The sequence below is a fragment of the Python bivittatus genome, unplaced genomic scaffold (genome assembly GCF_059951505.1).
Source record: "Python bivittatus isolate LINGU-HERP-01145 unplaced genomic scaffold, Pbiv_v1 ctg000700_np1212, whole genome shotgun sequence".
Classification (NCBI taxonomy): Eukaryota; Metazoa; Chordata; class Lepidosauria; order Squamata; family Pythonidae; genus Python; species Python bivittatus.
In genome coordinates, this window is record NW_028277098.1 from 41,723,439 (window position 1) to 41,747,999 (window position 24,561).

Consider the following 24,561-nt stretch of genomic DNA (forward strand, 5'->3'; position numbering starts at 1 on the left):
TTGATGATTGTGCAGATGTTCTTATTAGATGCTCAACTTCTGCTTGCTCCTATACATGCAACTTTTAAAGTTGATCTGCATAAGACATGCACATGTGCACACACACACACATATGAATTCCTTGATCTTTATATTGGAAAAATAGAATATATGGATTGTATAAACAGAAAGAAGTAACCATAGTTTTTAAGCAGGTGTGTGTTTGTTATTGAACCAAAAGTTCTAGCTGAGTATATAGCCATGGTGAGAACTGTGGGGATAGGAATTGGCCTTCCTCTTGTTAAAAAAAAAAAAAAAAAATTTGGGGGGAGTGAATTTTCTTTGGGTTGTTAATGTATAACTATTTAAATTATATTATAACTATTTAAAACAGTAGACCTAAATTAGTGTCAGTGTAAGTTTCTTCTAAGGAACTTAAAGCTGTCACTTTTTCACCAATCTAAAATAAAATAGACTAACAGCTGTTGAACTGACCCTGGATGATCTTATGAAGCCAAACAGGGTTGGACCTGGTAGATATTTGGATGGAGACCATCAATAAACCATTAGGACAATAGATTAGACTGGAAAATTGAAAAAAATACCCTATAAGGTGACAATGGCAAACGACCTCTATATTATTGCCAGGAAAACTTTATGTATATGTCCACGTAATCCCCTTCTTTAATAAGAAGACTTTATTAAAAGGAATTTCCCCCATCTAATATTTTACCTATAGAATGCTGTGCTAAATATTTCCTCTGCATTTTTAAATCCTTCTTTCATTTAATAGATTATAATTTGTGTTTAATTTGGTGGCTGGTGTGGGTCTTCCGGGCTGTGTGGCTGTGTTCTGGAAGTTTTGTTTCCTAACGTTTCACCAGCACCTGTGACCGGCATCTTCAGAGTGCAGGAGCACAGACAGGAGCAGTTCCTGGGCACTCTGGGCACAGAGAGAACTGCTCCTGTCTGTGCTCCTGCACACTGAAGGTGCCGGTCACAGGTGCTGGCGAAACGTTAGGAAACAAAACTTCCAGAACACAGCCACACAGCCCGGAAGACCCACACCAGCCATCGTATGCCGGCAGTGAAAGCCTTCGACAATACATTGTGTTTAATTTATTTGCAAAGTAAAATTCTCAGGAAAAAAACCTGGATGCTTTTATACTCTTGCCTATATTGTAACAAAGGAAAAGGAACTTGTTACAAAGGACAAGGAATCCTGCTTCTTATTAACAATTTCTTCTAAAAAATAAAAATTTAAAGCAGTTTCTTTTCTGTGAAATTGAAGAAAGTGGAATAGTTTTGGGTCATTACTTATTAAAATATAAAGAACCTTCTAAAAGTATCACTCTACTTAGTAGAGCAGCCAATATTGAGAATAGTTGATGATTCTTAGTAGTGGATCATAAAGGAGAATGGATTCAAATATAATATTGGCAGAATCATAATATCACTGAATCATTTTGTATTATTCTAAAATTATGTTTTGTTATGTTTTGGAATCATGAGCTTAGTAACTTTTTTAAATAATGCAGCAGTGGACTGTGGTTGCACTTTAGAAAGGGATAGACTTAGGACAAAATGAATTTTGATTAAATTTTAATTTAAATTACATTAATCAAATACAGTTATTCTCTCTGACTTTAATGATCCTGTTTGTCACTTTAAAACTTTAACATATTGTTGACAACTTTGGTAGAAGACCTGGTGATGCCATGTAGGCTTTGGGATGCTGCTGTTTAAGTGGGAGCATCTGGTTGTACACCCATACTATAATGGTTATATCAGGTATTTATTATGAAAACCACAGGAAAAAATGTTTAATTTTTTAAAAGACAACTTTTCCTTCTCCATTATTCTAGCAGCTAAAAAGAAGAAATAATGAAACAATATTTAACTTTTAAAAATGACAAAGTTGTGATACAAAAAATAAAGAAATTTGCTACCCTTTGTGTTCATCTCACATGTGACTCAAAGTACAAAAGGCTTCTGATACTTATATCCCATATTCTCTTGAAGATTATTCTGTCTCCCTGAGGTAACATTCATTTTTCTGGAGCACAGGTTCACTTTAGTAGACATTTAACAGCCATAATTGCAACACATTCCAGTCTCAGTTGTGTACTTTGTTCCCTCTAGTTTCCTAGTGTTGCTTTCACTTTTTTTTAGTAGTATCAAGAGCTTCCCAGGAGAGGAAAAAATATTGTCGGCTTGTCACAATAAATTCCAGCGGCACAGGTTTGGTAATGTACAAAGTTGTTTTTCCGTCATACTTACCTTAATATTCTTCAGGCATTTTAGAGCAGGAGTTCACAAACTGGGTATTCTAAGATTGGTTCTTCTGTTTTTCTTTCATGTTCAAGTTCATAATGTATTTCCAGACTAATGCAGTCTTAAAAGTTTGTAGATGGCTGATGTAAGTATACTGTAACTACAAGATTAAGGACTTGATTTACATTTATGCAAGCATTTGTCTCTGTGTTGCACTTTTTAAATAAACAAGTTCATCTCTCGTAAAAAATATATATCTAACCATCCACACTTACTGAAACTGTTGAGTAATTAGTATACCCCAGAGCCAAATGCCTGGAGCCAAATGCCTGGATAGGTAAGCTGTGGGAGAAATATGCATAGGCAATGGCATTAGGTAATATAAGCTGTCCAAATGGGTTGTGAGTTGCATTGCAGAATGAACTCTGGGAATAACAGGTCAGTATCACAGAAACAGGTAAATATATAGGCAGTGGCTGGTGTGGGTCTTCCGGGCTGTGTGGCCGTGTTCTGGAAGTTTTGTTTCCTAACGTTTCGCCAGCACCTGTGACCGGCACCTTCAGTGTGCAGGAGCACAGACAGGAGCAGTTCTCTCTGTGCCCAGGATGAGGTGACCCTTTTGTGGGTATTTATAGAGATCTGGGGGGGGCGGTGCTCCTGCACTCTGAAGATGCCGGTCACAGGTGCTGGCGAAATGTTAGGAAACAAAACTTCCAGAACACGGCCACACAGCCCGGAAGACCCACACCAGCCATCGTATGCCGGCCGTGAAAGCCTTCGACAATACATATATAGGCAGTGTTTGAATATCACATTAAACCAGTTTTATTCTTGATTTATGACTCTAGATTGTTAAGAAAAGAAGAGCCAGACTTTCAGTTTCACATAACACAATGAAAACCTGGGCAGAATTTCTGGGTTTATTAATTACTTCTGGCAGACAAAGCCACCAGTTCACTCTATGTTCATCTTGTAAATATTATGTTGTAATGTGACATCCAAACAATAATTTAGTAGCAAACACATAGTTTCCAGGAACAAAGGGATACCAAAGTTCCACATCAGGAATAAGGCAAATTTAGAGATCAGCTTCATTCAAGGAATACAGGGCAGGAATACTTACTATATATTCAGGTAATAGCTTTGTCTCATTTTCAGTTCAGGAACAACCTGAATATAACCAAATTGTGTATCCTGTCCTTTGGTTGCTTGAATGTACAGCAGGATTAATTTACTAGGTGCAGCTTACAGTTTAATTTATTTTTATTTATTTATCATACGTATATAGCCACCCATCTCACACAAAGAGACTCTGGGCAGTGTAAAATGCTTAATAAAGCATTTTCTCTCCAGAGGTGTTAGTCTAAATTGCTACATTGGTGGTGATAACTGAACAACAAAGGAAAGGAACTAATTTGTTGATTGAAAACAATGGAATTAGAAGCTGGTGAGTGATATCTTGAGTATGGTTGGGCAGTCTGATAAATTGTAAACAAACAATACCATGTTCATTCTCTGAAATCATCATTGATCTTAAATATTTCATTTTGTTTTATTCATTTGGCTTAATTGTTTTTATTTCTGTATAGAGTTCTTGGACAAAATTTTATTGTCCCACTTCTTTTTTTTTCTTTAAATATGATTTTTTTTAATTGTTAAAATAACAGAATACAAAAGAAAGTAAGGAAGACAATAAGATGGAACAAAAGAATAACTACTGAATGTAGATTAAAAAAAAAAACAGTGAGAAAACTTTCTGATAACACATCCTCCTCATCCCTTCTATTTGTGTCCCCAACTGCTAACCACAGTTTAAATATTTATTATTTACTATTTATTTATTTTGCTAAATTTATTTTGCAAGCTGCCTACTCCACCAGACTCTGGGCAGCTTGCAAAATCTAATACTAAATTGTAATATCTAAATTTATATTTAAGATTTTAGATTTAAAAATCTAAATTTTAGACAAAACAAAACAGCCAGGAGTAAAAACAGCCATTAAAACATAGCATGACAGGGACCCCTCAAAGCACATTAACTCCTAAGACCATAGCCAGGTTTTACAGGGTTTTCAGAACCCCAGGAGAGTGGACTCCATCTGTATCTATGGAGGGATGTTTTTCCAGAGTGTGGGGCCACCACAGAGAAGGCACTGAACATTAATGATTGTTGTTGGTTTCTGTTTAAATCCTAGAAACCATCTCCCACATAACTAAATCTGCCTTGCTGTGTAAATTGTTTTATAAAAGGGAACCATTTCTGCTTTAATTTGGTTAAATTTCTGTTATGAATGTATACTGTCAATTTTGCCATTGCAGCATATTCTCCAATTTTGGTCACCTAGTTTGATATGACAGCAAACTTACTCTTTTCCAATGTTGTGCCAGATTTGCTCTTGCTGCTGTCAACATATATCTTAGTAAATTATGGTATTTTTCATTTATGCTTTATGGAATTATACCTAATAAAATATTTATGGTTTAAGTTCAAATTTTATTTTTAGGATTTTTAAAAAATATTTTGGTGTATTTCTGTCCAATATTTTTTAGTTTTTTGCATAGCTACCACATGGTAAGATTTTCCTTCTATATTATGGCATTTCCAACAATGGTTGCACGTTTTGCCTATTTTGACAATCGTTAATAGCATTATGTACCATCTGTAGAACATTTTATACTAATTTTCTCTTTAACTTAAATTTAATTAAATTTATTAATTTTTCTATAACTCTTCCCATTGATCCACTGTGATTACTTCTCTCAAATTTTGCATCCATTGTATCATACAGTTTTTAACTTGTTACACCCCCATATTTCGATAACAATTTATAAATGTGTCCTAATGGATTATCTTGATTTTCAAATTTCAAGTGTTTCAAATTCTGTCATATTTTTCAAGGTCCCTCCTTTTTTAAGATCACTTTTTATTTTTCCAGTTATTTTGAGATACATTAACCGTAGTAGATTTCTTCCTTCATTGAGCATTTCCTGTTGCATCTTTAATCTGTTCAAGGTCCCTCCTTTTTTAAGATCACTTTTTATTTTTCCAGTTATTTTGAGATACACTAACCATGGTAGATTTCTTCCTTCATTGAGCATTCCCTGTTGTATCTTTAATCTGTTTTCTGAATCTAGACATGTCATGTTGTCATGTGTAATTAAGACTTTTTTACTATAGTTGTCCTTGGAGTAAAAAGCATTTGATTGTAATGCTAATGGTGGGATTGCTGGACTTACCCTTGGTTTTAGAAGACTGCAAATTTTTAACAAACTTTGTGGTATAATAAATTCCTTCAGATTCATTTCTTCTTTTATTTCTTTGTACTGTAAATACCTGTGAAGTCCATTGCCTGGGCTTCCTTCTTCTCTAAGCCTTCAAGCCTCAGCCTTAGGCTGTCAAAGGCCACATCTGCAAGTGCCAAATAAAAATGCAATAAATAACATAACACAATAACTGATAGCGTTAACTCATATGTTGAGGGGTCTCTGAAAAAGTTCCATTTTTACAGTAGAAAGCCAGCATATTGAACACCAAGTCTTTTCCAAAGTGCATCCTATTAGTTGGTGGGATGTAAGCAATAGTATGTTGTCTTGCAAGATAGTTAGAGATCCTAGCTTGCTCGGTTTAGTGTAATTATTAATGGGGTAAAACTGTGCTCCAATTGTGCTTGTGACCTAGTATATAGCATGTACCACAAGTGACTGGTTTTATCCTCATCATTAGGATATGCTGCATGTGGCATAGGTATGACCAAGGCTGATAATCCAGTTTACACCTTCTTTATCTTAGTAAAGAGCATTATATGACAGCTTCAGTTGATCGAGGCTGTGATGTGTAGCAGAGGTCAATATCTATGGGCCATTTAGTAAGAACCAAGGCATATAGTAGTACGTTGGGAACAAAAAAGTAAGTTGAATGCAGTGGGAATGTGATATTTAAGGGTATGTGATAAAATTAAAAGTGACAAAGTCAAAAATGAATGGGTGATGATTGAATACAGAGGAAGTTGGAATTGGATGGCATTGGTGAGATCCTCAAAAAGAGGTGAAAAATCTAAAGAACAAAAGGTAATCTATGAAATGGTGTATATATGTGGTGGAAGCAAGGACAAATTCTAAGGATAGAAAGCTGTGGAGAAGTGTAGTGAATGGCAGCGGAGACTAAATTATTTCCTTCTATTTCCTTCTCTTTTATCTCATTACATGTTTGCTTACTATTTATTACGTTTTTCCTGCACTTCACTTAACATAATTTTGTCTTAAAGGGATTAGCACATGGTGGGCACATATTATATGTAAAATCCTTGTTTTGTTTTCCTTGAATAGAACCTTGGTCATAATATGAGCTAGTGTGGGAGGAGCATGTGAGTATAAATTTCACAATACATGCATACAAACACACAGAAACACAAAGGCTCTCACTGGCATTCTCTTATGCAGTAGCTATTCTGTGTTTGCATAAGAAATGATACTAGATAATTGAAAACCAGTTTTCTAAAAAATATGTTTTAGAATATGTTATGGAATCTAACATTAATGTTTTGCATAGCTGGGTGCTGTTGAAGTTATGATTGCATATATCAATAATACTGCTATTCTAGCTGCCCAGAGTTGTTGGGATTTGGGCGGTATACAAATTTGATAAATAAATTAATAAATCAATAAATATTATATGCATATTTGCTCAAAAGTAACTGTCACCGATTTCAGTACGACTTGGATAAAGTTGCAGCTAAAGACTTAAATGCTTACAGTACTTTTCTATTTTTTAATAGAAAACAGATTATGCTTTTTTTCTTTCACTATTTTTTTTATTCCTATGATTTACTTTTGTACCTTTGTGTGTAGAAATTTGCAAAAATATTTTTTTTGAGGCTTCTGCAAGAAGATAGATAGGATTGGGATTTTATGGCACAGTAGCATCTGGGCAAATTGCCTCATCAAAATTATGGCAAAAATGTGGCAGAAGGATAAGACTGGTGTGGCTTGTGTTTATAAATAAATTATATGTTTCTGCTAAAAACATGTGGTAACTAGGGAAAGATCTTTCCACTTGACTCTGTTTTGTACTTTAACAAACAATATAGTGTAATAAAATTCTAGGAAACTTTTGCTCTCAACTTCAGCTACCTGACTTAAGAACATAATACGGAACAAGTCTTCAATTCTTTTGTTTAATTAATGTGGGTTGGTTTAAAAAGGACATAGGAAATAATTAATCCTTAATACATTCAGAAGTACTTCTTCGTACTCATACAGACTTATAATGCTTTGTAACGAGATGGGTGGTGACAAATTTGATATATATGTAAATAAGTGTACACAATAGTAATTGCATAACAGTCGTTTACTTACTATGATTGAGTTTCGGTTCCCCAAATGTCTCTGTATCTTCTGTATGAAGTTTAAGTAATACATCTGATAGTCTGCTGGTTGTATGGATATGAAATGTGGTATCTCTAACCTGTCACAAATTAATCAAGGTTTGTGTTTGTGTCTGTGATCTTAAAAGGATGATAAATAAGGAAAGAATTGTATGTACTCTAAAAATAGAGAATTTTGTTTAGTTTGCATTTTATGAGGAATGTGCCAACTTTGCATAATTTAAACCAAATTGTATTTTTCTGAATTTTGTTTTTAATTAAAATGTTTAGTTAAGATGGGTACAAAAGCATTTATTACCAAAAAAAAAAAAACCTTGACACTGATGTAATGAAAATAATGTATGGAAATGCATTATATATATATGGGAATTATATATAAAATGGATATTAGAAACTGATATAAATTTCTTACAGATTGTTTTGAAAAATTAAAAACTGATGCATCAATAAGACAGAAATACTAATAGGTCTGAGGGGAATAAATTTAAGGAGCAACCAGAGTTGGTAGATTTGTCCATATTTGTTTAACAAATATTGTTAATTATTAGCATGGCTACTTATTCCTGTATGTGTATCAAATTAAAATGAGTAGGCCAGATTCTATTGGTGGCCTGTGCTCTCGTCTTCATTTATCCTTCCTTCCTCCCTCCCTCCCTCCCTCCTCTCTTTCTCTCCATATTTCTGTCCACCAGCAAGATAATCCTCTGAAAACGGAATGGAATGCACATTCTCTCTCTCTCTCTCTCATATATAGTTTTAAAAAATGGATCAGGTCAGGGGCTGCAGAGAAAAATACTCCAGAATTATTTTTTCCCAGGGCTTCCCTATGGGAGAGACAATCTGGTAGTAGCTCAAAATGCTGCCTCCTACTGCATTCTTACCAACCCACCCCCGTCCACCCTTCCTGGTCACATGCTCAAGAGTTGAGCATATGCAGCCCATTCTTAATATATGTAGTAATGCAACATGAAGGAAACGCAAAAATAATATGCCCTCATTGAACTTTTCTTTCATTTACCAGAGGCGAGACATATGGATGCCATCCTTTTTCTATTTTTTAATGTTTATTACAATTTTTTTTAAAAATACACAGAAAACAACATAAAAAACAAATGTAAAGAATGATGTATCAGCTTATCCTGATTAGACTTTCACACGCAAACCTGATATGCCTTGATTAGTCCTTGGAGAGAAAGTGTACCTTACCTAAGCTAGAAAAATGACTCAAGGAATTTATTTAATTGTCAAAGCAAAGTGTAATAGTGAATCATAATTTATTTTAATTAGTAATCAGAATTTCAGAAGAGAAAAAAGGGGGACAAAGGAAAGAAAAGAAAAGATTTATTTAAAAACCATCATAAAAAGAGTAGAAATATAAATCATTATCCAAGACACAGTCTTACAGCTGCTCATTCTAGGGCATTTTCAATAGTTATGATGGCAACTGTAATTGATTTCATCCACTGGGAGGAGGAGGTTACACCCTAATCCTTCTTTGTCCTACCAGAACATCTGTTTAGAAGAATTGCAAGGTCTGTGTGAAGAGCAAAAGAGAGGGGAAGCACAGTATGTGTGTGGTTTTGGTGTCTCTGACTCCATAAGGACAGATCCATTCAGCTGCTTCAGGTATCTAACTCTGGTTTTCAAAATGTTTAGTTCTCTAATTACCGAGTATCCTGTCACCATTAGAGGCATTCAGGGTATAAACTACCCTTTTCCAAGAATTAAAAGTCAATTAATTAAAAAATGTGTTTCATTACTTCTGCTCAGTCAAAAAAGAATCCGCTTTTTTGGGTTTTGATAATATAAAGACATTTTGTAACTTGCAGTTATATGAACACTGTAGTAATAAATACTGTAGCAAAAATGCACACTTTAGAAAAATCAGCAATTTTAAAAAGGAGGGATAGGATTGGACTGCTTTAACACATACAGCAAAAGATCAGAGCTGAAATGACATCACACTGATAACACATGCTACTCCTTTTAAAAAAAAAAAAAAAATAGGGACAATGACCTAGATTAGCAGAGACAATGAAAGCTGTTACTTTGAATAGCAGTTTGCTTGCCGTTCTAATTTGGATACTAAAAATAGATGGAATGTGGACAATATTTTAGAGTTGACTTGCACAAGTCACACAAAAGCCTTAAGTTTGAATACAAAAGGCGTTGAGGAAGAGAGCTTATTCTGAGGCTTGAATTTTAATGTATTGATAACAATTATCCTTGCCCTCACAGCTGTTGTTTAAAAAGTAATAGAATGTGATATTGTTTTAAGTTTTTAATAAATTTAGTGGACTATATCCATATTACTATAAAACAATTGATAGGGTCTTGTATGCATATTTTATTGAAATTATTAGTTAATGAAACAGTTCCTACAAAGGGTAGTAACTTTGTTTTAGGGATGTACATTGATCAAAATATTCAGTTTGGACAATGATTTGACAATTTAGAGAAAAGTAATTTTTTTGAACTACCTCAGAGGATGCTTTTACTTAGGAAAATAATGGTTTTTGAATGTGTATTAAATAACTTCAGGAAAGTGTGGTTTGAGCAAACTGAGTAAACATTGCATGCATACTTTAGCTGTTGAAGAATGAAGTGGGCCAAATTGTTCAAGAACCTTTACAGTATTAACTTTTTTTTTTTTTTTAAAGATTCTCTTACCATTCCTCTAGGATTTTGGTGATGGGAGTGGAGGAAGATAGTCTGAAAGAAAATGATGTGAATCATAGAAATGTAACCGGAAAGGCATTTCAGAATGGTAGTTGGATAAAGTTTTTACTATCAGTGCCTTAGGATTTGATTTCTGCATAGAGCTAAAGGGGATTTCCCTCTCTACTATGGATTTTTATGGGTATTGCAGAGGGGCTGCTAGTGCAGGGTTAAAATATCATTAGCTGCCATCTAATGAAAAAGCAGTAGTGAATACATCATCTGGTGCCACAGGTATAGTCACAAAATGAAGTAAAAACATAGTAGATTTTCATAACTTACTTTGCATCCTTTTATAGCCCTTCTATCTGCTTTGGCATTGGTAAAGGTACTTACCACAAGCCCTGATTAGAGGATTTCTCTGTTTTCTTACCCATTCCATCCATGCTAGGGGGAAAAAAAAACACCCATTTGTTTGCTTTCAATGGGTAGCTTTTTGAGGACATATGGTTTCCATTGATAGGCCTTTTGTGTGAGCCAGCCTTCTTTGTACTAGACACCTGCTTATCTGGTGTATCCATCAGTGGACTGGCAAGAAGAAGAAAAAGAACAAAAATTATATTTTTACCATTCTTTCTTGGTCTAGAAGGGTAAAATGGCAAAACTCTCACCTGGTTAAAAAAAAGGTCTACCCTTTCACCATTCCATCAGTGAATCTAAAATACCTCTCCAACTTTACCCTTTCATTCATTCATTTGTGAAATTGTGTTTTTCTTTTTTCTTTTTAAAGGAAAAGCCAGTGGTAAAATCTAAAATCTAAAAAAAATCTGTTGTGGGATGGGGTGGAATACATTATGGAACTAATGCTTTTGCTTTCAATTTTATGCAGGACTTAATGTCTCCTAAGCATGTTATTTAAAAATGACAGTATAAAAGCAATGTTATTTTATTCCTTTTTTTAACTTGAAATTCTTATTTCACAAATATAATGCAATTCTATATTGTAGTCTAATGGTACTTTAATAGCTATCATGCAATCCACTTCTTAAGATTTCTGCTTAAAGCTAGTGCTGTTTGACTTGTAGAAAGCAATTTTCATCAGTATGTTTTTGTTTTAATCATTTCCCCCCCTGTGGGAAATTGAGGTTATTTATATTGTGTTTAAACAGCCACTCCTGTGAAACAGTTTCATTGTTATCATCTGAATGAGAGATCAGTTAAGTGAATGCTGTGTACCTGACAGCTCCTTAAAAAGAAATAATATGCCGTGATAATTAAAGGGGAAAAGCTTCCTTCCATTTAAGTTGAAATGACTTGAAAGACAACTCATTGCATCTAGACTGGGGGGCTATTGAATGCGTCCTTCCCGTTGTCAATCTAGTTCTACATCTTAATAAAGCATGGAGTATAAAACAGAGTTTAATCAAAAGAAAGAGGCCACCACTCCTCAACTCAAGCTAAATAATGATTACCATTGTCATTTTCTTTTAAGAAAAACAATAATATAATTATACTTTTAGTTAAGGAACCTGCTTTAAAAGTGTTCCTTATGTCCTATAATTTGGATAGACTTCTGACATTTCACTGTTTTTGACAGTCTTGATTGGATTATTCTTCATAACAATTTCTGCTGCACCCATTTTACAGATAAAAGCATTGAATTTGAGAATTGGAAAAAGATTGTCTAAGGCTTCAACCTTGATTTCTACTTAGCTTTTTGTTTCTGCACCATGATATTTTCCTTCAGATGTGTGAATAGTTTATTCAGGAATTTCTTTCTATAGTGCCTTCTAAGTTTAATTTTAACAATATGGTCTGAATCAACAGCATCCTAAATATCTCTTCATTTTTTAAACAAATTAAAAAGTGAGTATATTTTTGTTGTTGTGGGCTTAATAAAATATTCTGTGTTGTGTTTTCTGGGAATGGTATTTACATGCCACTCTGTATGAATGAAGTGTACAACTGTTGAAACTGTTGCAAAATCAATATTGATGTAATTATTATGAATGCAACAAAATTTATGCTGCTATGATTGACAGTAAAAGCATTGACCTGACTGATTTCCATCATAGTCTTTAGAAAACAATCTACAGGTAGTCCTTGCTTAATGACCACAATAGGGACTGGGAAATTGGTTATTAAGCAGGGTGGTCATGAAGTGTGTCACTGCGTGACCAAACCAAATTTTCTAACCATTTTTACAATGGTTGTTAAGCAAATCCAGCTTCCCAAATGGATGTTTTTTGCTGGAATTTGCATAACGACCATGTGATTCACTAAACAACATTGTAAAAAAGATTACAAATAGCAATCACATGACTGTGGGGGGGGTGATGGTTTGCAACAGTGTGAGTACAAGTTGTAAAGCACTTTTTCCAAGGCTGTTGTAACTTCAAGCCATTGTTAAATGAGCAGTTGTTAAGCAAGGACTACCTGTATACCAAGAACTAGAAAAGAGAAAAGTATGCTTGCTGATTTTGTTCGGCTTCTCATTAGTTTTGAGTATCATTGACCAAAGAATCCTTTGATGGCATAGCCTTTTGTTGATTCTGTCTTATATGACAAGATTTTGCAGATGTAATGCTGGATTACTATATAAAGCAAGAGAAATGCACTGTAAAATTGTATATAGTACTTTAGAATGTAATCATAGGTGGATCTAAAGTCTTTCTTCTACCTCTTGTTTATATATTGAAGAGGATGTTGAATACATAGAGAAGTTTATAAGTTAACTGGATTTTCACACAGTATATAGTGAACAGATAAAATTGTTTTGGTATAAACACTGTTGCATCTTTGAAGAGTCTCCTGTGTTCTTCCATTAGATATCTTTCCAAACACATTTTGCTGCATAAACTAACAAGATGATGTTATTGTTGGTATTATTCAGGAGAGTACTCAAATACTGAAGACAAAATGCCTTCAGGAAGGCTTGATGTGGCTGCTTTGAGGACTTTCTGAGTAGAGGGATGCAAGCATTTGATACATCCTACTTAGAAAAGCTGACAGTTTTTGTTTTTTAACATTGTAAATTAACTAGGCATTGACTAGACGTATTTAGAGAAAGTGAAGAGTTTAAAAAGTAGGGACTCTGTTTTGTTCTTTGGATTTTTGGGAGTTTGTAAGGGACAAATGAGTGCCAAATAAGTCTTGCCAATGTTTTAAGGCTTTGTTAAGGTTGCCTGTGAAATTTCTGAGAGAGAAATTTGAGCTGTATTGCAGCCAAGCTGGAAAAAGCATCAGATCACATATCAAGGAAAGGAACCCAGTGTCAGATTAGCACAAATGTAGGGGGCTTCAAGTCTTGGTGGACTTTTCAAGGGTTAGGGTTTCAAATTTATTTTATGGTTTCTGCATAATTTTACCTTATTTAAAACATAGTTTTGTCAAGATGTCTATATTAGCTCAACTTATTTAATTGCATAGTTTAATTCTTCATTTTCTTTTAAGATAATTTACAACCCATTTGGAAGTTGGTGACTTTAGAAATGAGTAGATTTACTTTTGGCTCAATTAGGTGGTTTGGAAGTTTATTTGGGTTTCTGGGAGAGATGGCAGAAACTTTATCCTTCTCAACCTGTTGTACAGACTTTGAGGATCTGTTTTTAAAAATTGCATAATTCATGTACAGATCTGAAGAGCTCATTAAGAAGAACCATATACAAACCTTGACACACTAAAAGAATATTAAATGAGTTCAAATTGTGCATAGCCATGTAAAGTTATTGAAGCATTTCAAAACGTTGAAAGAACTTGAATTTGAAAAGGGCAAGTAGTTTTACAGACTTAATTTAAATCACTTATTGAAATCACCCTGAAGCATCAAGAAGCTTTAATCTTTGGATTGTAAGATACTGAATTTCTTAAACCATTGTTAGCAACTGAGGGGTGAAGAGTCCTGTTTGGGTTGAGTCACAGGGAGGAATAAAAGGACTTTAGGGGCATTCAGCTGGTGGCACTTTGGGAATGCTGAGTTTTATGGAGAAGGTCATTCTAAATGACTAAATCCCTGTTGTAATGACAATTTATATGAGGTCACGTAAGCCAAGGTTTATGCAGAAGAATTTGTGCACCGAAGGCTGAGCTCAGTACACAGGAATGAGAGAATCTCTCAGGGAGACAAGGCTCAAGAAGGATAAGATGCTAGAGAAGAGTGTAGTTGATTACCATGACATTAGCAGGAAGAAAGATGCTAAACTCAGGTAAAAGGAACCTAATCAACAAAAATGTTAAAAGACAAAAAAATGTTTTAGGAATTGACTATTAAGTTGTTGCAGTCAGCTTCTTGATTTTATATTTATTTTTTCTACTTTATAAGATTCTCATCTCTATGGTTGCAGATATAATTGAACACAAAGAATAAAGACATTGTTGCAGAAAGTGAACCTGATAGAATAAGATTCATAAAACACACCATCTCAACATAACAGAATACTGGAGGATATTGTGGATACTGGAGCCCTAGTAGATAAAGTGCACATCTATGAAATTCAAGTGATAGCTTCTTTCTATAAAGGGCTGTAAAATTTAAAGGGAATGTATTTCTAGGTGGACAAATGCTAACCAGAATTAGAACAGCATCAATATGTTTTTTTGTTTTTTCATATTGGGGAAGAGCAATGTTGCTCCTGAAATATGAGCAGAAAGTAGAAGGATAGTACTGCATGTGGGATTGCATTCCATTGGTCTCTGAATTATGGACATATTTTTTAGCCTTAAGGATTTTTCAATATTTCACCATGAAATTTTTCAGAATAAGATATTCTTGATGAAGTATAATGTATACATCAACAGCAGTTTGGCTTAGTTAGAATTTAGTGCAGTACAACTAGTTTTGTTTCTGATAACAGTCCTTCATGCTGAACAAAATGACCAGGCAGCTTTGAGATAAGAAACTATAATGCATCAGAATGACAATATTTTTCTATCATTCAATAGTTGATTTGTACTTTCATGCTGGCATGCTTCTTTTGCATCATATACAGTACTATGTAAAGCATCAGTCATACTGATAGCCTTACATGAATGATTTTTCTACTGGGATAACAATAATAGCATGCTTATGAAGAGAACAGCCAGATTTCTCTGTGCAACCAGAAGTGCTTTTCCCATTAATAAGAAAATTGTTGATACGTTGTTTTGGAAAGAAATCCAAGATAGATGTATAAAATGTTCATGAGTGGTGGAAATAATTGATCCAGAAAGCATTTCTACTATCTATTTTCTAGTTTTAAATCCAGTAACTCTCAGTGATTGCCTATATTTTGTTTCTTTTTCATTTGTAACTCCCCATTCTACAATAATGTTGTGTTTTCCCTTTTCTGTCTGTTCTGTTTTAATAACTTTTTTGTATGGTAATAACTTTAATTCACATGATTATTTCTGATGCATAAAAACTAATTGTTTTAGTGTGTGTCAGGTGATACTACATTAACTCCTATAATAGTTATTTAATGCTAGTAATCTTACCTCCTTACTATTTTTAAAAAATATTTGATAATATTATTTAATATTTCCCCTTTTGCAGATCTCCTTGAAGAAAACTATTATTGTAAAATGGAACACTCCACCATGCAAAATTTTATAAACTCAAGTAAAAAAAAAGTCCTGAAAATTCTAGACAATGTACTCTGAAGACTTATTTTCAGTTAGTCAATGTGTTATTTATGAACAATAATATCTGCTGTGAAAATTGAAGTATAATCCATTTTCCATAAAGAGATTTATCCTGAAAAATTAAATTTAAATATTTTATGCTGATTATGATAGCAAACAGGTATTGAACATTGTTAAATTGTGGATAAAATAATCAAATACCTTAACCTCCAAATAAATATAGGTATAAGTTTCCATTGTCTATTCTCTTCAAATTCAACAATTATAAAAAATAACCCTGCCAACATTTGTTTTGTGTTATTACTACAGGTAGTCCTCGTTCAGAAACCACTTGTTCTGCAACTGTTTGAAGTTATGATGGCACTGAATGAGGGGACTTATGACCTCATAGTTGCGGCTTTCGCAGTGTCCCCGTGGTCACTGATTGCAATTCGGGCACTTGGCAACTGGCTTGTAACTATGACGTTGCAGTGTCCCACAGTCATGTGATCACCACTGCTTCCAACAATATACAGGTAGTTCTTGGTTAACGTCCACCCATTCAGCAACCGTTCAAAATTATGATGGCGTTGAATGAAAGGTACTTATGATGGGTCCTCTTAGTTGTGGCTGTTGCAGCATCCCCAGAGTCACGTGATCGTGATTTGGGTGTTTGGCAGCTGGTTTGCAGTTACAACATTGCAGCAACCCACGGTCATATGATTGCCATTTGCAACCTTCACTGCCAGCTTCCAGCAAGCAAAGTCAATGGGGAGGCCAGCAGGTGGTCGCAAATGGTGATCATGTGACTGTGGGATGCTGGGACCACACAGGATTCACCTAACAACAGAACTAGAACTGCCGCAACTGCCATCGTAAATCGGCATGGTCATGTGACATCACACTTAGCGATGGAGTTGCTGGTCCCAATTACCATCATTAAGTGAGGACTACCTGTAGTTATTTCCCTTAAGTCTCTCTGGCTTGCTTCTTTAATACACTTTTCCTCTTTCTTCAACACCTTTTATTGCCGCTGATATTTAAAATTAATTATTATGTTCAAGACTATGCTTTTGTTTACAGTATCCAAATGTACATTTTTGTTGACATGCCATGATGGGTTTAAACAACACACTTTTTTTGCCACAGTGTCTACAACTTTCCCTTCAAGCAGTAGCTTGGTAGCTATATATATATATATAAAAAAAATTGAATGCAATCAGCTGGGCTAGTGGAAGAGGGATAGAACACTAAGTATTTGTTCTGCTTCTGTTTGTATGTTATATGTATGATAGCTAACTCTATCTGTCTATCTATCTGCTAGAGTTGTGTGAAGGAAAACCATTCTGGCTTGAGATACTGGATTGATCTGGGTAATTATAGTAATCCAATTTGAGACTCTAGTTTCTACTCAGAAAATTGAATTGTACCATCTGAACTCAAAGTATTAAAATTTACCATCTTGGTTCAGAATTTTATTCCAAGTCTTTTTTAATATCAAGATTGAAGCAGGATGATGATTCTAATCAGACTGATAGTCCTTCAGTCTAGGATGCTGCTTTGAAGGAGTGTTTCTTTTGGATTTTCTCCAAACTGAAGCACACCTTCAAAATTCCTTACAGCCCTAATATATAATAATATACAAGATATAAATATTATATATAAGATTGCCAGTAAGTTGTTGTTATGGTTGAGGTGTTAGGAGCAACAGGGAGCGCCAGGTACAAATCTAACCTCAGGCAACGGTTGCTGTTGTGGAGATAAAATGAAGAGATCCCATTATAAGCCACTTTCAGTTCATAGAGAGAGATACATTGAACAGTTTTTTCACACACACACACACACACACACACACACACACCCCTATAAATACAACACGTGTATGTTTGTAAACATTGTGTGTGTGTAGAAATTGTAAGAAATTCTAAGGACTTCAGTAAACTTCAAAATCATTCATAGTATTTATTTGTTACTTTTGTATCCCGCTGCAGTTAGTGTAACTCTCATAAATGTGAGAAATAGAAAATAGGATTTATTTTTCAACATACATGAGAATTAACATACATTAGACAGGAAGTTTCAGCTGAACCTTAATATGTCTTAGAAAATCTTATTCTTAAGATGGCTTAATTATGTTGTTTTTTTATTGTAGCACTCCAAAAGGGTGAATGAAATGAGCTCTTTCGATTCTAGTATTTGAAAAGCTAAGTAATTCTCTGGAAGAATTGTTCTAAATGAGCCTGGTCAAGATACTGGATCTGTGTGAAGAGGACTAAGGATACAATAGGATGTCAACTGAGACAGAACTTCAAGTGGCTGTTAAAACCAGCACAAAGAAAGAGTCTAAAAAGAAAGGTAGGAATTTCTTGTACTTTACAGCTTAGTTAAGGTTGGTTCTATTTATACTTATAGGATCTTGTATTGTTGTTTTACTAGAAATTAACCACTGGCCAAATAGATACACCAATTCTGTCCCTCCATTTTATCATTAAGCCTGATGGAAATCAGTAATATGCAGAAGGCTTATAAATTCCTATGTAAACGGGGTTTATTCTGTATTTTCCTATAAGCATTTATAGGGGAAAAGCAGATTTTTAGAAGCTCCTGGTATATTTTCTCAAATCCTTTTAAATCTACCTTTTTAATTGATCATTATAGCGATAATTTCTACTTCGTTTATTGATTTGTTTTCTCCTGTGGCTTTATCAACCAATCTAGATTTTGGTGGATATTTTAGCTAATCATATTTCAATAATTTTTGATGCTGTGATGTCCCTTCACAGTGGGGGTAGTGCTTCCTGCCCTTCATATAGATAAGCTTTTTCACAGCACACACCATCATTTACTTCTGTTCTGTGCTGTAGATACTGTACTTATTTCTTGTTGTCCATGCTATCTATGCACTTGTATTATCTTATAATACAAACTCTATTAAATATTTTTTGCCCTGCTCCCCATGTGTATATATTGAGGGGAATCCTCAATACATTTACGTGCATACATTTTTATTTTTAAAATATTCAAAGTCTCTGTATATAGCCCAGGTAGTGGGACTTCTCTATTACAACACATGACTTTTGGAACTATCTTCCCCAGATATTTATATGGTCCCTATCCTGACCCTGTTTAAACAAGTCTTTGAAAAATGGGATCTTTGTTTTAGTGGTGTTGGTATTATTTTTCTAGATATTTGTTCTGTAGAACCTCTGTATTCTATTTTTTAATTGTCTTACATCATTCACTGCCCAGAATTTAAATGGAATTGGGCAGCCTAAAAATATAAAATAAAATAAGATCAAGGAGGGAGAGGCAGGATGGGCAATACCATGATCTTTTTGTATATGGATTTTCACACAATTAGCAAATGGAGTGAGAATTATCATGCTCTTCCTGCAGAAGACACTTTAAAGATGAAGCAAAATTATAAAAATTCCATAGCTTAGAATAATCAAGTTCAGTAGAGTTCAGGGGCCATCCCCTGTCATCAGCCAACACTGACTTCAGAATTCTTTTGGATGCTTCAGGCCTTTTGGACTACATTTATAAAAATATGACTGGCATTGTTTTCCTTGTTTCTGATTCTTCTTGTCAGCTGATCTTGGATTGAACTTGATGTTCTATTTCTTGGGCTGAAACATCCTTTAGACTATATCTTGTGCTTGCCAGCCATCAGCCTTGAACAGAGTTCTGTTTTTCTGTTACTGATTAACGAAAAAAATATGTAGGCTACGTGGTGCGTTAAAAGGAGTGCCTTGCAATTGTTCTGAAGTCAGTGGTACAATCTGTCTATCTCCAAACACTGGGGAAAATAGGAATTACCATGATCCAATCTGCCTGTTCCACCTGTCTTATAGAATAGCAGTGCCTTGTCTGCTGTGCTAGCAAAAATTCCTTTATGTCAATTTATGCTCAAGTGAAAATTTAAAATAAATGCTAGTGTCCTTCTCTTATCCTTGCCACTTTGAGAGAATATCCTTGTATCTTATGCAAGGGATAATATTTGAGGAAAAAGAGGTAATTCCAAGCTTAACATCTTGATCGTGTTCCTTTCTTAAAAGCCTCTGAAAGAGACTTTAGAGCTGTGTACTTTCCCCAATGTTGCTAAATATAGTTGTATGTAGTTAGTGTCAGGGAAGGAGGAGGGAAGGGAAATAAATGTATCCTTAAGGATATAAGAATGGGACCCTGAACCTTTATGGCTGCAAGGAAACAGTTAAACCTTACTTGAACCCAAGAGCCCGGAGGTGAAGTAAGGTAAGAGTTCTCGCCAAGCAGAATGCAAACCATTACAAGTTGTATTCAGCAGTAGCAGCACAGGAAAGAAAAAAATCCAGCTTTGCTTTGATTTCATATTACAAGAACTAAAAACCTAGTTCAGCTTCCCAAATAAGGGAACATCATATAATCAGTTCTGGACTGGTCTTCAGAGTGATTAAAAATCCTCTTATGGAGGTGCTCTAAGTAAATCATGCTTATTTTGTCATTTTCTTGGGCTGCTTCTTCTGCTGTGTTAGAACACTATGAACTATACTTGCATACTGCTGAGAAGTTAACGCTTTCATCTATAGCTCCTGTGTTCTTCAGTGACTGAAAAAGAATTAAGTATCTGAAAGCAGCAGCTCATTGCAAGTCTGTAAAGAAGAAAAGAGTTTTGTGTAGTTCCCATTCTTCTATTTAAGTCTTGCTGCAGACTGTCATTTAGTCAATAAATTATGCCTAAACCACATATGACTTAGTAGAATTTGTGATTGAAGTCTATGAAGAATTTTGTTTAATGCCTTTTTGTAAGGCAGGATTCCTGGAACTAGCAGATGGACATCACCTTACAATGGCTTGCTTAGCAAACTGGTACATATTCTTGGGGGATATTATATATGGAGAAGTACAGTATTTTAAAAATTATAGGCCAAGAATTCCTATAAACATAAATATTAGCTCACAGACTTCAGAATGTGTAGGAAATTTAAAAATCACACTTTGCCCACTTCCACCCCCAACATTACCTGGAAGTTTTAAAAGACTGCAGCCAATGTTAAATTCTCTTATCTATCACTGAATGTCAGCATCAGTGATGGTCACAAGTATGTTTGTTAGTGTTTCACAACAATTTGGTAATTGTAATTGTTAGGGTATATATTTTAAGCCATGAATATAATAATAGAACTATTATGAAATTGTTAATTGGAGCCTCTAGAATGCAAATAGCATTATTTATTGAAGTCAGAATGAAACAAGTAACCTTTGGTTTGAAAGCCAGCATATGTTTCAGGGTGTTAAGCAACCTATTTTCAGCTTGATGCCTCACTTCAATAATAGTTCAGCTTTACAATCGTGGCACAAAGATAGCATGCCTTTTTTTAAGGGATATGTTCTCATGATATAGTTTCTTTCTGCATAAACTTGTATTCATTTGTTCTGTAAGATTTTGCTGTAAGAAAAACCGTCAGTTCCTTAGCGATGAGTTTGCCTATGAGATGGTCAGTGTTGGGGAATTGCCCATTTCCTATTGGTTACTAAAGCTTCCTATGGGCATGCCCACTCTCTGTTCCATCTCTGGGCACTTTCTTTCGGCCATTTTGTCCTGGGCTGTAAGAGAGACAAGATAGCTGGATTTGTAGCCGTCTTTTGCTTGTTTGTTTGTTTTGACCTCCTAAAAAGATCAACATTTTAAAATTATTATTATTTTTTACATCAAAATACCTATCTCCTGTCTTCCTGCTGATTACTGTCCCTATAATCATTATGTTCGGCTCTAAGAGATACTTGGACACTTGGCTTGTGCAGTGTAGTCCTGTAAAACAGGATATGTGTTTATTTAATGGCTGTAGCATTTTTAAAGTTATCCTAAAGATGCCTGACATCACTAATTAAAAGCAAATGGAAGTATTTCTGATATATATATATATGGTTCATATTCTATCCTAACCTCAAATAGCTGTTTGCATAACAAAGAGGGGAGGACAAGATTTAAAGGAATCCTCTCAGGGATTTAATTAAATTTATCTTGGCCATGTCCCCAGAAAATGGGTATTCTATTGTAGGAGTGTGACAAATTTTTAATAAATCTGACTCATGAGTTTGCTGCTTGTCTGCTTAGTTTTGGTTTTGTAGAGAGTGAATAAATCAGGCTGTTAATAACCTTGAGAAAGGGAATTGTATGATTTTATTAGTCATACTTATTAAAAATATGTAATCCCTGATGGGGATTATAATAGTAAGAGAAGACGCATTGATGTAAATATTTATAGATTATGAATAAAGTACTAAAGGTTTATTTCCTCCACTTGAAACTTATTTTATTTCTTTATTCCTTGAGATGTTGACTTTATCAGCTGAAGAGACATACTGGTAATCTAAAGTAAACTAGCTCCTTGCCCTTTTTACTTCACAGCCTGCTTCTCATCCTACACTTGGCAAGAGAACAGTTTTTGCCCTGGAGAAGGAACAGTTTACTCATAGGCAGACATAGCTTTCATTTCATTCTACAGACATATACTAAAATGTTCAGTGAAGAAGATATAGATCAGTGTAAATATCTGCTTATCCAACTGAAACAAATATTTTGCTCCTGAATGGGGAAGTAATACTTGGTCTTTCATTAAGGCCATGTCTAATGAATCATTCTTCACACTGTCCTTAACAAAGAACTAGATGCTTTTGTGTTATTGATTGCAATGATTAAGAGTTATAAACTGCAGCATTTTGTGATTCAGAGTAAAGACAAATTTTTTATATAAAGAGACATTGTAGTTCTTTTCAGGTTCGCAACTGAAAGAAAAGTGTGTGTAAAAAGCAGTGAATTGGATCCTTTCCCATCCCTACCTGCTTGCAAATTCTGCCTCTTTCTCCTAGTTCTAACTAATCTGCCCCAGGATTGACTTCCTGAAGCAGGAGGAGAGTTATCATGCCCAGAAGGAGGGCATTTCCTGAATTTTCCAGTCTAATAAGAGCCAGTTTGGTGTAATGGTGAATGTGCTGGCCTGGAAACCAGGAGACTGTGAGTTCTAGGCCCCCCTTAGTCATGAAGGCCAGCTGGGTTCATTCTCTCTCAGCCCAACCCACCTCACAGGGTTGTTGTTGTTGGGAAAAATAGGAGGCAGGAGTATTAGGTATGTTCACCACTGAGAGAGAGAGAGAGAGAGAGAGAGAGAGAGAAAGAAAAAGTGGGATAAAAATCTAATAATGATAATAATAATGTGGGGAAGGTGTTCTTCTCACTCAAGCATCCAGCTATGGGAAATATTTCCACAACTGGAAGCTGAAATACCAGGTTGCATTTGGCAGTGTTAACCTAAGTCCTTCCAGATTGTCCTTAAACTATTAAATAATAAGGTACAGAAAGCATGAAGAGCATTGTTTCTGAAATTCTTTGCAACCCCCCTAAAAATAGCTGTACTCTGGATTATGTGACCATGAGGACAATGGGGGAGGTTGTCAACATCCTGAGCTGCTTCACCTATAGGAATGCATTGGGGAATGATTTCACTGATTTTTCTTTTTCTTTTTCTTTTCTTTTCTTTTTCCAGTTGAATTGGATTCTCAACCCATTTTTCAATGGGTTCTTTTGCTGGCTTCTTCCTCTGCACTAAAACTTGTCTATTGTCTGTTGCATTGGGGGATAATTATTCTGCTGGTGAACATACAGACAGACATATAGATAGTGTCCTAAGTCCCTTTATTCAACAATTTGCTCCTAAAAACAGAGAAATAAAGGAGTAGGCAGTTTAAGAAGTAAACTATGGTGTTAATAAGTTAGGCCAATTCAACACTAGAGCTGGGGTTCTGAAACTTTGTGATACCATGGCCACTTAAAACAAACAAAAAAAAACTTTAAGTGTCCCCACCCCCAAATAAAAGTAATGATTTTATTGGTGTCAGAATTGGGCAAAAGAAACTCCCACTTTTAATTAATACATTTTAACTATATGTCAAAGGAAACAATGCTAAATCTATTTAACTTTATAAAATAAAACTCTTTCATTAGAAATAATAATAATAATAAAAAAACCCTAATCCCTCCACTTTAACTGGAAGGGTGAGTTTGCTTATATTTGCATTATGAAGACACTCTAATTCACCAAAGTTGGTAAATAAAATAAAAGAAAAAGGTACCTTAGATCAGCTTTTCTTAAATGGCTCTTAGCATGCTACAGCTTGCAAAACATTGGCAGGTGGTAAGTGGCTCCTGACATTCACCCTCCCAGCACAGATGGGCTAAAATACCAATCACAGCCCATCATCTTTCCCTTCCATGGTTTGTGGTTGTAAATCCTTCCTCTTGCCTTGCAATTTCCATCTTGCTACATTGAGTCATGCCTCTTCCTTTCCCTTCCATTATGATTCCTTTTGCAAAGTAAGTTCAGTTCGGAGGGACAGACTTCTGCACAGAATCATCATTCCTTCTATGCCTGATCATGCCTTCTTTGAAAGTCAAATCTGATACATTAAAAACAAAACAAAAGAAAACATACAGGACTCTGGAGCTACTATGTAGCTTTGCATTAAGTATATTTTTACATAAAACTGGTAAGCTGGCTCAGAAAAAAGTTGTGAGGAAAGCACTCTACCAACCCTTCATCAGTTGTTTTGAGACCCATGTTATGAGAGAAGCATATATGACCTATGTTGTATGAGAGGTTGCAACCCACAGTATGGGAAACATTGCACT

The 24,561-nt window shown here is 34.9% G+C and overlaps 1 protein-coding gene across 5 annotated transcripts in view; it reads left to right on the forward strand.

Moving 5' to 3' along the window:
- The first annotated feature begins 2,133 nt into the window (after positions 1–2,133).
- DAB1 (DAB adaptor protein 1) overlaps positions 2,134–24,561 on the forward strand; it is a 212,335-nt gene continuing 189,907 nt past the window's right edge. For 2 of the 5 annotated variants that reach the window (XM_088153495.1, XM_088153499.1), the window contains exons 1-4: positions 2,144–2,225; positions 9,145–9,263; positions 17,218–17,266; positions 18,046–18,248. In XM_088153495.1, the coding sequence (XP_088009621.1) occupies positions 18,182–18,248 (67 nt within the window). In that variant the 5' untranslated portion in view covers positions 2,144–2,225; positions 9,145–9,263; positions 17,218–17,266; positions 18,046–18,181. Of the gene's footprint in view, positions 2,226–9,144; positions 9,264–17,217; positions 17,267–18,045; positions 18,249–24,561 lie in introns of all 5 variants that reach the window. The other 3 variants (XM_088153496.1, XM_088153498.1, XM_088153497.1) reach the window with 3 other exon arrangements.